General features: G+C 47.7%; 1 protein-coding gene across 1 annotated transcript in view; it reads left to right on the top strand.

The window, feature by feature from the left end:
- LOC119177103 (alanine--tRNA ligase, cytoplasmic) overlaps nt 1-14,554 on the top strand; it is a 94,743-nt gene that overhangs the window by 45,717 nt on the left and 34,472 nt on the right. Inside the window, exon 15 of the mRNA XM_037428489.2 lies at nt 5,864-6,004. Within this exon, the coding sequence (XP_037284386.1) occupies nt 5,864-6,004 (141 nt within the window). The remainder of the gene's footprint in view (nt 1-5,863; nt 6,005-14,554) is intronic.

Genomic DNA, 14,554 nt, shown 5'->3' with positions numbered 1-14,554 from the left:
AACGGTTGTGTAGCGCGAGCATTGGTATTTTCAATCAAGAAACTCGCTTGTCAGCGTTGTGAGGTGAAAGAGGAGGAGTGTGTATAGGAGAGAGGGGGAGGGGGCGTGCATGCGCTGTGGAGCACAGACACTACCAAATCAAGCTGCCTTATAAAATGCTTCGCATCTAAAAAAAAAAACAATGTAGCAACAGTAGCACGTGAAGAAAATTCCACAGATTCATGAAGGGTGGTAGCGCATGCCAAGCAAGAGCAATGTTCAAATAAGGCGCGCCTTTTAAACCAGCTACATCACGAACGCGCTTGGTTGCATAAGCCATAGCCGGCATACCGCTTTGGAAAGCAAAAGCAAAATACAATGGAAAGACATTGGTGCATGAAAAAAATTTCACATATTCTCGAAGTGTGGTGGCACATGCGAAGAAATGATTGAAAAAGATGCACTTTTTAAACATACAGGCAATGATGCAGTACATGTACGGCAAAATCCCTCAAAGGGTTGAAGGGGCTGGCTATTTTTTGTTGTCCCGATTTCTTACTGGTCATAGTATTCAGTCATATTGTGGTGGAGTGAAAATGCTATTGCACATTTTTTTATCATAATTTATATAACGAAAGTGTTAGAATATGCCACTAGCAATGTTCATGTATTGCTGGCACCCATTTGAAGCACAATTGTCACAGGGAGAAAGAACTCTGTACTCACTTGTGGACTAACTCGGATGTGGCAGAATGCAAAAGGAGATGTCAAGGTTGGCTATGGGTCTGCCATTCCAATCATTAAAGGGGTCATGACTCATGAAGCACTGCTCAGGTCTTGTGAAAAAAAAAAAAACAAACAAACCATCCTGCGGAAAGCAGACACGGCTGTGAACTGCTCAGCCAAATGTTGCATCCATGCACGCTGCATAAAGGCTACAAGCGGTGTGTGAAGTTGCTGTTTTTTGACGTGCCCTCTTTTCAAACAGGCCGTTTCTCACTCTCATCGGTGGGTGAATATCTATCATCAGACGTCATGTTTCTGTCATCCAACGTCGCAAAAAATTATTTGCCAAGAGCTGATAGATGGGCTTGTTCCCGTTGACACTGTGATTTAGAGTTGTAGTTAAATAAACTGGCCGAAATGTCGAAAAACTTTGTTGTCAATTTTCAGAAAGATGACTCACTTTAGGTAGAAGCCAGCTGTAGTCTGCTGAACTCAGCGCGCTTGCCTACGTTCAAGCGAACGTGCATGGAAGTTTGCTTGGAAGTCGAATGCAGGTCACATCTGCAGTTATGCTGACATGTTTTTCAACAAAACGGGCCAGATGAACGTTCTCATCTTGGGCAACACATAAGAAACGAATTGACTATATTCTGTTAAGTTGTCGCGAACACTGAGACATAAATGGACATTTCTTATCAAGTTCATGAAAATATAGGCCACCGGAATTGGGTATAAAGTAGAAACGCTATGCTCTGTCTTTGAAGTGGAGTGTAGTTTTGGCATGTCAGCTTCAAATTTCAGTGTGCGTCGATGGGCTGGGTTCGAGCCTCAGTAACTCGTACCTTTTTTTTGCTCGTTTTTCTTGTTGCAGAGCTTGTTATTTAGTCAGAATTACAATCTGGCCCTGGCTGGAATTTTCAAAAGCAATTTAAAAGCCCCGTTTCAACCCAAAATGGGTGTGCCGCGCGGCAGTGTAGGCATGAATCGATTGATTGATTGATTGATATGTGAGGTTTAACGTCCCAAAACCGCCATATGATTATGAGAGACGCCGTAGTGGAGGGCTCCGGAAATTTTGATCACCTGAGGTTCTTTAACGTGCACCGAAATCTGAGCACACGGGCCTACAACATTTCCGCCTCCATTGCAAACGCAGCCGCCGCAGCCAAGATTCGAACCTGCGACCTGCGGGTCAGCAGCCGAGTACCTTAGCCACTAGACCACCGCGGCGGGGCGGCACGCATCGGGCAGTGTTCCAGCCGCCCAGTACCTTGTACTGCACTGGTCAAATAATTATGTATGGCACTGGTACAGCACCATTGGGTTCTGCAATAAAGTAGCACGTAATGAGCGCATGCATTCGAGCACCTGTGCTCGTGAGGAAACGTAAGCTATCTGCTGATACTTGTGGCACCGATGCTGTAAATTCTACACCAGCGGCACCTCGTATGGGGTATCCGCTGCTGCAGAATCTGACACGGAAAGCATGTAGTGTCCACAAACACAGAAAGCATGCAGAAAGCATGCAGAACTTTGAAAGTGTCCCCAAATATTCTACCTGTGAAATATGTGGAAAGCAAGTACCCACGGGAAATCGTTGCCTGTGACACAATGGGCCCGTACCCAAGATCAGCTAAGGGGTGTCAGTACTTGTTAGTAGTCACTGACCATTTTTCGAAATCGGTAGAGCTGTACCCGATACGATGGCTCGATTCAAAAGTAGTTTGAGAGTGTGCTGCAGACGTTCACTCGCTTCTGTTTTCACAAGCAGCTAATAACAAACAATTCCCGCAGACTGGCGGTCAATGGAACATGCACAGTGAAACAACTCCGGGAAAGCCAGCGCGAGACATAAGAGCAGGAAAGTGAACTCACACGTAACATGCTGTAGAATACGGGCCATCGACTCGCCTTATAGCTGACGCCTTCAAAACCGGTGAGGCCTCGCCTCTGTAGCATGCACGGAGGAAACACCCCTCGGGCCTAGCGTGACCGACGCTGCATCCCTTTGCTCGCCTGCCACCGTGCGTGCTGCAGATAAGAGCCCATTGGCCCGACAACACACATATGACATCAAAAGAGTTAGTGCAGTTTTTTGTTTGGCAAAAGTAGATGCATCAAATAACATTCAAAATATGGCTACTAGCTATAGATAGTTATTTTAGAACATGAAGTTTCTAACTTAAACAGATTGATTCAGCATAAACATGGTATGCAGATGGATTTAAATGGTATTCACTCCAGCATATAGTGGTACAATGTTTAAGTGAGTAACAGGCACACATTAAAATCATAATTGTAGATATCCCAATGATAAAACTACAAACAACCGAAAGAAAAAAAAAAGCAAGATACAAGTACAAGATAGTCAAGTCTGTAAGGCTAGTAGGTTATTTTTCATGGAACAAGCGAATACATCCTAGTAACGGCTGCTTGTGATGGCCTTGCTGATATCATTCTACTCTCTTATGGCGAAGGAAAGAATTAATTTTTGAAACAGTCAGTACAAAAGGGGTATTCCTTGAGCGTATGAGTGTGTCCATGTTTTGAGGCCCGTTTTTAACTTCTGAAAATGTATCTGGAGACATCAGTGCGAAAGTGGTTAAGCAGAAGCTGGTACAAAAACTTATAATGGGCTAGTACAGCTAAATTTCTAATGTTGAAATTCTGGCATCCTTGAGCAGTCCTGAGGGTGAGTTGATAAGCTTATCCTTAATAGCCAGAATTTTTAGATCGCGTGGGGCCAGTCGGAGGTGCCTCCTAACAAAGAAAAGGCACTTCGATGCAGTAGATGTTATGTTACTAACATGCGAGTTTCATCTCAGGTTATGGGCTATTGTTAATCAAAGGTATTTGTGTTCCTTAACCCGCTCCAGTGGGATGGCATTGACCGTGTATGAAAAGTACGCATAGGTCAGCGAACTCGCTCATGAGTCGACTCACTCAGGCTAAGATTGAGCTGTGAATCTGAGTGAGTCCAGGAGAGTAATATATTGGTGAATGTGAGTCCAAGTGAGGTCATTGAAGGAACTTTTTCGTGACTGTAAGTCCGAGTCAGTCTAGCTCAGGAAACTTTTGGCAAGTATGAGTCCGAGTGATGACTCCAAAGCACAGGGTGCATTTTTTTGAGCGAGTCTCCACCGGTGCCACTAGTTGTTAGGGCTTGAAGAGGTTTGACGACAGGTATGGCGAGCTTCTTTACGGGTAGCTGGCTCCCCGCCGTCGTCCGCATAGCCGATGCTCGCAAGTGAAAAGACGCGTTCTTAAGAGACTGAACGAAGGTTTATTTACAGGATGAAAAAGATGAAACTGTACAGAGATTCAGCTCAGATTCAGCTATGTACAACAAAGATTCAGCTCTTTTTTACAAAATGTCTTCGGCTTTTATAGCCCGTCGTCTCCTTACACGGAGGTCCGAAGAAAGCGGTCACCACTCTTGCCACAAATCAGGTGACGAAGTCTCAGTGGTCCAACCGCCAGAAAGGGTGCAGATATTGGACCACTTTGCTGGTGAAAAACACGGGTGAAAAGGTCCAATGGTAGTACGAGCGTACCACACAATGACGCACCCGGCCCACACCTTGAAGACATTGAAGGGCGAGGAGGTAGAGTCCGATGGAGGGGGAAAGTTGAACTCCTCCAAGGAGATGGCTGCTGACACGAACGTCAGCAGTGGTCCAAGGCAGTGTTCTGCTACAGTGTTTCCAGAAGTTTCCCGAACTCGGTAGGCCAGGTGCTCAATCCCTGAGAACTGTGACTGCACTTCCCACACTTCTTAACTGTCGGTGCTCTTGTGACGATTTCACATGGGTGACAGTAGCCGAGTCAAGAGGTTGACTTCATGAGAACTGCTACAGTGGCGCTGTCTCACGCTGTTCGAAGTAGTTCAACAAAAGGGTTGTCTCGCGAAGCTTTCGTTGTGACCCGACTATAGAGAACTACCTGGAACACCTACAGAACAGCGTCTTGCTGACTGGACGCCGATGTGGTTGAAAGCATCCTAGCAGACCAGCTTACGCACTATGGCATCTGCCCAGACGAACTGCCGAGCCAAACGTAAGAGCCTCTTTGTGGCAATTAAAGATTAATGCCTACAAATCACTAGTAGCATGCTCGATTCTGTTGCCATAATTAATTGCCTTTTTCAATTACATGTAGCCAAATTGCTGGTGGGCCATGCGCGACCAAAGTGCAATGTCGAATGTGATAACCACAACAAATTTGAAGTTCAAAATTAATTTTTTTTCTTCTCTGAATGACTTCTTCGATTTAAGGGGGTGTTAAATAGGATTGAGTTCCATTAGTCCTAAGTGCCCATATAGCCCAATAAGCACCTTCTGCAGCACATTTTAAGAAACCTTGCCCTAGCAAGGCCTTGACCTGCATAGGCCACATGCACTGGCTGGCATTGAACCCCCATCTCTGTCTCATATCAAGTATGATTCACTAAAACGTCCTGATAGCATCTGTATAGTCGCAATCATGTCTAGTGGGCGCTCATTGTTTTAGTGCATAGACTTGCAGCTGCTCATGATGCATGCCTTCTACAACTATTTGTGGGCCTAATAATTGATAATTATTATCATATTAAGTTGAGCCACTAACTATGCACTGTGCTCAAAGGACATCGATAATGTAAGGTTTTTCTCTGTAACAAATTCTTCGTTTTGTTTTTTAGGGGTTATGTTAATTAAGTGGACTGCATTTTTCTGATTAGGTTAATTTTTTGGTGTGGAAGCTTGTTTGGAACCTGTCCCTCATAAAATCTGTATGGGCCACATTTGCCCTGATCACAAACGATTCACTGCAATGCACACCTCTGGTCATGTCGACAGATGGCATTTTTGTGAAGAGGAACCTGATAGCTGTTTGTTGAATTTGTGCTTTGCCTCATTGTTGCATTGAAATAAAAAAAAAGAATTTACTTAAGTTGTTGCACGTATACTGCTGTATTGCTCAAATTTATCCCAAACGCCATTTTTCATGCTGCACAACTGCTCCAAAATAGCTTGTCCCCTGTTTCGAAAAAACGCCCTATCCTAAACTGTCTGGAATACCATAGAACTGTTAATAGTGTTTTTTAATGGGGTTGAAATTTTAGAAATTACGGATGTTTGACTAAAAGGCTTTTAAAATTTCTTCCATGTCACATTTTCAGGAGCGCCGTAAATTGCTGATGAACAACCACACTGGGACCCACATTTTGAACTTTGCATTGCGCAAAGTGTTGACTGCTGAGGCCGACCAGAGAGGTTCACTTGTTGCTCCCGACAGGCTGCGTTTCGATTTTACAAACAAGGTAATCTTGCATACATGTAAATATTAGTTCCTCTCTGCATTTTCTGATAAAAAAAGGGTATCCTTATTAAGGATGCCCTACCTGTCTTCGAAATTATTACCTTGATTGATATATGGCTTGTTCTCATCTTACTTGAATTGGTATAGCGCATTACGGGGAAGAAGAAACGGCCGAGCAGACCGACACAAGAGGACAGAGTGCTAACTTCCAACGGTCCTCTTGTGTCTGTCTGCTCGGCCGTTTCTTCTTCCCCGTAATGCGCTATACCACTTCAAGTACGACGAACCAACTCGCCCAATCTTCAACACTCGTTGTTCTCATCTCTGTGAATTGCACACTGTATGCGGTGTAATGATGATTGTAGTGGGTCATGCAAATCTCGGCACACACATTGTCAGTGCTAAGCACGAGACGCTCGGACCAGATTGTCGCTCATTTTGATAGCTAGGCCTACGCTCCTACCTGGTCTCGGATAACAGTTTTGACTGTCTCCGTTCTATATTATAATTGGTGGAGTTTGCTGGGTCTCCTTGCAATCCTGGAGTTGCGAAGCCGGACTCTACCTGCTGTCATGACCACTGCATCTGCCACAAGCCCTCCTCCTATGGCTTCCCAGGCCATCGTGTGCTCCGGCGCGGTCCGTCAGCGGGATCCTCCCATATTCAGCGCCACTGACGACCACGACGTCGACGACTGGCTGGCTACTTACGAACTCGTGAGTGTCTTGAACAAATGAGACGAAGCCACGAGACGGGCCACTGTCGGCATTTACCTCAGTGGCATTGCCCACTTATGGCTTCGGAACCATGAGACCGACGTTCCCACCTGGACAGCATTCAAAGCAAAGTTCAGCGTAGTCTTTGGTCGTCCTTCTGTCCGCAAACTTCGTGCGGAGCAGCGCCTTCAGTCGAGATCTCAACTGCCTGGTGAGAACTTTACAAGTTACATAGAAGACGTCATTGACTTGTGCAAGTGTGTCGATGTGAACATGACAGAGGTGGACCGCATCAAGCATATTTTTAAGGGTATTGACGAGGACGCTTTCCAGATGCTCATTTCAAAAAGCCCTGCTACTGTCGCCCAAGTTACCGAGCTCTGCCAAAGCTATGATGAGCTCCGCCGGCAACGTCTCGTCACCCGCCGTGCTGTCCCACATCAGGAATCGATGTCCGGCTTAACTCCCTCGCAAGACCCCGTCCTCCTCTCGCAGATCAAAGATTTCGTGCGCGAAGAAGTTGCCCGCCAACTCTCGCTCATCTCTGGCCTACCGGAGCGCAGTGCACCGCTTAGCCCTACTCTACGGACTATTATACGAGATCAAGTGTCTGAGGTCCTTCCTCCGCAGCTGGTGCCACCAGTCAATGCACCATTGACGTACGCCGAAGCAGCAGCACGACCACGACCACAGACGTTCCAAGCGCCGCCTTCACAGCCTGCTCCTGTTTATGCTGCCCAGCCGCCACGACCTCCACTTCGCCGAGTCCCTAATCCATGGCGCACTGCCGACAACCGACCGATCTGCTTTTCGTGTGGTCTACCTGGGCACGTCGCACGTCTGTGCCGCCGCCGCCCACTCCACTCACGTGAAAACCTACGTCCATACGAGAACGATTACACGTACACTCAATACACCCCAGACCCCGAATTGTACGCTCCTCGTCCAAGCCACCGACCAGCTCCTGATCGCTGATCTCCTTCTCCACGTCGACGCTCGCCCTCTCCGATGCGCCGACGCCGCCCTACAATCGACGCGGAAAACTAAATGACGCAGTTCCCGAGGCAAGAACTGCGTCCTCGTCGCAAAGCACAAGCCCTCTTCGTTCGCCGCCGAATGTAATTAATACCGTTCGTGAAGGTGTACCCGTACTCGCCCTTATTGATACTGGTGCCGCAATTTCTGTCATCGCCGAAAAAGTTTGCCGTTCAATTCGAAAAGTGACAACGCCTTACTTGGGTTCATGTCTTCATACTGCCACTGCACAGCCTGTGTAGCCTGTGGCCGCGTGTACTGCCAGACTTGTAATTCAAGGAGTGCCCTATACAGTCCAGTTTGTAGTACTCCCGCACTGTTCTCATGACATCATTTTAGGTTGGGATTTTCTCTCCCATCACCAAGCCGTCATTGATTGCGCCCGTGCCGAAGTTGCCTTTTGTCCCCTTGGTGATGCGCTACCAGTCCACGATCGCCCTTCCGACGCGAAGTTGGTCATTAGTGACGACACCCAAATCCCTCCACGCGCTACTGTCTTCGCACCTGTGTCGTGTTCCACAGTCGTCGACGCTACCGCATTCTTCACGCCTTCCGCTGCTTCCGTTCATCGCCACCTATCACCGCTCCCAACTGCTCTCGTTACTCTTCAAGGTGGTGCGACCAACGTGCCTGTGAAGAATCGGTTCCCATTCACGATTACGCTACTTCGAGGCGACTGTATTGGTTCGATAGAATCATTCGAAACCATCGCTACACTTGACGTTCCTGATGAATCATCGGAAGTCAGCGCCCTCTCCTGTAGTTCCGTGAATGACCCTTCCACTACCGACATTTTCAACCGTGTCATCGACGAAGGCCTAAACCCACAACAGAGGTGAGAGCTTTTGAGCCTCCTTGACAAGTTTCGACCATCTTTTGACAGTCACAGCGCTACTTTAGGTCGCACATCTACCGTATGCCACCAGATCGACACAGGTAATCACCCACCACTACGGCAGCGACCATACCGTGTTTCGCCAACTGATCGCCGTATCATCGATGAACAAGTAGGTGACATGCTAAAGCGAGGCGTCGTTCAACTGTCAAACAGTCCTTGGGCGTCGCCGGTTGTTTTAGTTAAAAAGAAGGATGGCAAGATACGCTTTTGCGTAGATTATCGTCGCCTAAACAAAATAACACGAAAGGATGTTTATCCTTTGCCTCGAATTGATGACGCCCTCGACCCTTTACAAGGCGCAGAGTTCTTTTCCTCCCTTGATCTACGCTCTGGGTACTGGCAAGTGCCCATGAATCCGGATGATAGGCCAAAAACTGCATTTGTTACACCAGACGGCTTATACGAATTTAACGTGATGCCATTCGGGCTATGCAATGCGCCGGCAACATTTGAGCGCATGATGGACACTATCCTACGAGGCCTCAAATGGAACACGTGTTTGTGCTACTTAGACGATGTAGTGGTATTCTCACCCGATTTTTCCACGCACCTTCGTCGCTTGGAACAGGTTCTACGCTGCCTCTCTGCAGCCGGCCTCCAACTCAACTTGAAGTGTCACTTTGGAGCGCGCAAGCTGACCATTCTCGGACACGTCGTGTCGAAGAATGGCGTTCTTCCTGACCCCGCTAAGCTACGTGCTGTTCGCGAGTTCCCGAGGCCCGCGTCTCTCAAGCAGCTGCGTAGTTTCATTGGGCTTTGCTCATACTTCCGCCGCTTCGTCCGAGATTTCGCCTCGATCATGGCGCCTCTGACAGACCTACTTCAGGGAGACCGCAATCTATCTGCGTGGTCTCCAGCTTGCGACAGTGCCTTTGCGAAGCTGCGTGAACTGCTTACAACACCACCCATACTGCGTCATTTCGATTCAAGCACTCCCACAGAAATCCACACAGATGCTAGCGGTGTCGGTCTTGGCGCTGTACTCGCCCAACGAAAGCCAGGTTACCAAGAATATGTTGTTGCGTACGCGAGCCGCACTCTTACAAGAACAGAAGCAAATTATTCGGTAACTGAGAAAGAATGCCTAGCGATTATCTGGGCCATTACAAAATTTCGGCCTTATCTGTACGGCCGCCCTTTCGATGTTGTTACCGACCACCACGCGCTCTGCTGGTTATCCTCCCTCAAAGATCCCTCAGGACGCTTGGCACGATGGGCTTTACGGCTCCAAGAGTACGACATCCGCGTCATTTATCGCTCAGGCCAGAAGCACGCCGATGCCGACGCTCTTTCGCGTTCGCCTGTTTCTACTGATATTGCGAGTGTCTCCATCCAAGACAACTTCCTTCCACTATCAGGACCCATCAACATGGCTGCGGAGCAGCGCAAAGATTCGTGGATTGCGTCTTTGATGGATTACCTATCTGAAACACTCGCCCACCCGCCATCTCGAGCGCTACACCGACAAGCCTCTCACTTCGCCATCCGTGATGGAATACTTTATCGCCGCAACTACCACCCTGACAGTCGCAAATGGCTACTCGTCATACCCAGGCATCTCCGCGCCAGCATATGTGCTGCTTTCCATGCCGATCCGCAGTGTGCGCATGCCGGTTTGTTTAAAACCTACGCCAGGCTACGTTTTCGGTTTTATTGGCGCGGCATGTACACATTCGTTCAAAAGTACATTCGATCTTGCACAGAGTGCCAACGCCGCAAGCACGATCCTAGCCGTCCTACTGCACCAATGCAGCCGTTACCGTGCCCAGTGCGACCATTCGACCGGGTTGGAATAGACCTTTATGGTCCTCTACCATATACATAGCTGGGAATCGCTGGATTATTGTAGCGATCGACCATCTCACGAGATATGCAGAAACGGCCGCTCTACCAGCCGCGAAGGCACGTGAAGTTGCGTCTTTCCTGCTGCAACGTTTTGTTCTGCGTCATGGCGCTCCACATGAACTTTTGAGCGACCGAGGCCGCGTCTTTCTCGCGGATGTTATTCGAGAACTTCTTGCAGAATGCCATGTAATTCACCGCTGTACTACCGCATATCGCCCACAAACAAATGGCTTGACCGAGCGTTTCAACCGTACTCTTGGCGACATGCTTTCTATGTATGTCGCCTCCGACCACACCAACTGGGATCTTATCCTTCCTTACGTAACGTACGCTTACAACACGGCACCTCAAGCGACGACAGGCTTTTCTCCATTCTTTTTACTTTATGGTCGAGAACCATCATCTCCAATTGACACCATTCTTCCCTACCGACCCGACTCATCCGAAGACACACCACTTTCCGAAGCCGCGCGGTATGCGGAAGAATGTCGGCAATTAGCTCGCACCCTTACGACACAAGAACAAGGGCTACAGAAATTTCGTCACGACGATGGACGGTCCAACTACCAATTTTCGCCCAACTCTCTTGTTTGGCTGTGGGTGCCCCCCAGTGCTGCTCCTGGTACCTCTACAAAGTTTGTCAGCAGGTACCATGGACCTTATCGCGTCATAGAACAAACTTCCGCTGTTAACTACCTCATCGAACCCCTCACGGCCACTGTGGACCTGCGTCGCCGAGGCCGCGAAATCGTACATGTGAATCGCCTCAAACCATATCACGAACCACTTGTCCTCACGACACCTTAGAACACTTACTTGGCACCATCTTTAGCGAGGGGGAAATGTGTAATGATGATTGTAGTGGGTCATGCAAATCTCGGCACACACATTGTCAGTGCTAAGCACGAGACGCTCGGCCCGGATTGTCGCTCATTTTGATAGCTAGGCCTACGCTCCTACCTGGTCTCGGATAACAGTTTTGACTGTCTCCGTTCTATATTATAGCGGCAATATCAAAATTCATTGGCAACGAAATTCCCGCAAGAGTGAAATATTTTGCTTCTCCTCCAATTTCGTTATTGCGAGTTCCGACTGTAGTGTCCAAAGTATCAGATGATGTCCTTGAAATGTTTCCTGCTCCCAAAATTGCTTTCTCTGCTTGCAGTCAACTGAATGATATCCTCACCCTGCCAAGCATTGTCGTCATGTGACATGGGATAGCACTTACCACTGCCCTTGTTACTAATGTGGCCACTGCACTGGCAGGACAGCCATGTGCAACAACTTCTTACAAGCACTGGTCATAGGAGGTGCTGTTGATATATTTACAAGTGGTGGTTTGCTTGCCTCTGGTACCTAAACGTGTGCCAAACTTCTTTACCACAATAATAAGAAATCACCGTGGCCAGGGTATAGTGTCAATATGGCCACAATATCCCCGTGAGGTGCTGTGTCCACATATATAAACACTACCTGTTTTTCCCAGTTCTTTACACTAGTGACCATGAAAAAGTAAAATACATTGTGCATAAGATGAATTTAACCCTTACATAGTCATTATGTTTTGACTTGACCTCAATGACTGTAATTCATCACTGTGGTGAAGGGGCTACAGTGTGTGACAGACTATTCGATAGTCTACGTTCCAGAGCCAATGTCAAAAGTTTGATTTTTCATTGCTTGAAATGAATATAACCAAAAACAAATCGCAGGTGTCTTGAGACTAAAGTCTGAGTCTATTTATGCAATAATTAAACATGACAGGTTGAAGAATAATGATATAATTAATTACATGCTAATTATAACTTACCCTTTTTTTAATAATTTTTTATCAGTGCCTTGGATTTATGTAGTGTGAATTGGATGCATTTGCAGACAGTCTATCGTAATTTGCACCTGAGTGAGATATTTTAATGGTACGTTTTCATTGGCTACTCATTGTGCGAGTCAGGGGTCATAGCCGATGCTTGGTCCTTGTTATCGTTATGTTCAGCTGGTCTATAACTACAGTCAACTGGCGATTTTTCGGACCCTCTAGGGAGCTAAAAACCGTACGAAAAATCGGGCAATCCGAAAAAATGAATGCAAAAAAAAACATAATTTTACTGATACTTTTCAATTCAAGCAAAAAACAAAAACACCATTTTGCTAATATTTCTCGATGCAAGCGAAAAACGCACCATTTCATTGATATTTTTCGTATCATGAGGGTCAAGGTCGAAGTACCAGACTTCCGGAACTCTGCCAAAGCATCAGTGGGGCGGCTCTGAAAAGAGCCGTTAAAAAAAATGCACGCAGCCGACAGCAGGTGTCGTCAGGGCAGCCGGTGTTAGAGCTGCAGTGGCTTGAAAAACTTGTTGATCCTTGTTTGAACGGCGTTCCACTTGCATGGGATCACATTCGCCTCGATCTGAGCAAGGGTCATGTCATCACTGTACACCAATGACAGCGTCAGTGCTCGCATCAATTCGGCGGTCGTATGTGGCGCAGGCATTGGTTCCTGTTTTTCGACATCGGAGTCGTCTGAATCCGTCATAACCTGACTGACCATTTTGACGTCGGTTAGCTCTGCATAGAAGTCGAGCTCGTTGTCAGCATTAACGAACGTCAGCCTGCGACCGGCCACTCTTCACTAACTTAACAATGGCGGCTTTTTTTTTCATAGTTAACCGACGGTACTGTTTTCCGCGTTTCGATGTCATCGGCGAGGATGACGAAGCTGGAGTGGGGGCCATCGCAGGCAAGCGAAATCCTCACGATGTGAACAAAGGAGTTTGCTGACGAGTGTCGAAGCACCTAGGCTTAGCGTTTCAGAGCACACTTCACACGATCGCACAACCACGCACTAGGCTAGCCAAACACCATGTGGGCTGCGTAAACAAAACGGTGCGACGGCAGGCGACAGTGCCTCGGGTACTCCGGATAAGGCGCTGGTAAACATTCAAGATAGCCAGTGTGGCCAGACCAAATCGGTGTGTGATGGTTAGTTCTAGTTCGAAGTGGTGAAACGCTTCACGAAAGCGCTGCGCGGGAAGCCGGACTGGCACGCACGAGCAGAAGTTTATTGGCGCCAAAAAATTTCAGGGTGGATAGTTTCAATTGTCAGCGAAGCACCCCTGCATGATAAACACGGCCAGTGTTAGGAATCTCGGAGGCCGTGTATGTTTCTCCGCTAACGATCAACGCGTCAAAGCAACAGATGCCGCCACAGTAGACCGGCGCGCTCATTTATGCGATCGTAATCGTGCGTGAGGCGGTTGTGGTGGTTTGCACCGGAGGTCAGTGGTGGTTTCCGACCATCCGTCGCGTCAAAAAGTCTGGAAAATTGGACTTCCTTATACACTGATTCTATGGGGCTCGTGGCGGTGCCGCGAAGATGTCCGAATTCTCAGGCATGTCCGAAAATTCGGGCGTACGAAAAATCGGCAGTTGACTGTATTGGCACAATATTGCAGGCCTGTTGTAACTTTTTGGAAATCCTATAGCTGTGCAAAAAAAGTACAAAGAAACCTTACTGTCCTTCTCCAACCATTTTTAAATCTAAAATTCGAGGTTTTTGGAGCTTGGTGTAGTAGCATTCCAAAAAACATGATGTTAACATCCTGACAGGGAAATGATTTGACTTCTCCAATATTTGAGACATAAGATTTCATGTAATATGGGTTTCCGCGTGTCATCTGTGTGGTCGATAGGACATTTGTTGTCTTGTATTTATAGTTTGATATCTGAACAGTTAATAATTTGATTCCCCCGCCGGGGCGTCTGCGCAAGCAGGCGTTTGGTGTGTAGCGACACCATGGACCCGAGCTAACGGGGGGGGTCTCAACCCCTCCCACCCCTAGCCATGCGTGGCTGAGCCGTGTCCTGGAAAAAGGGGATCCTGGGGATTAAGCTGAGGCTGGGTGCTTGGGCCTTTAAGGCCCCCCCGGAAGAGGCAACACACCCCTTTGGCCCCGGCTTCACGTAGACGGCACCCCTGGGCTGACCCACCCAGGGGAGATTGAGTCCCCTTTTCCTATCTCTCTCTCCCTACATCTTCGTCTTCATCTCCCACTTT

Source organism: Rhipicephalus microplus, chromosome X (genome assembly GCF_043290135.1).
Source record: "Rhipicephalus microplus isolate Deutch F79 chromosome X, USDA_Rmic, whole genome shotgun sequence".
NCBI classification, from domain to species: domain Eukaryota; kingdom Metazoa; phylum Arthropoda; class Arachnida; order Ixodida; family Ixodidae; genus Rhipicephalus; species Rhipicephalus microplus.
Note: the sequence above shows the minus strand (reverse complement) of the source record. Positions and strands in the feature narration are given on the sequence as shown.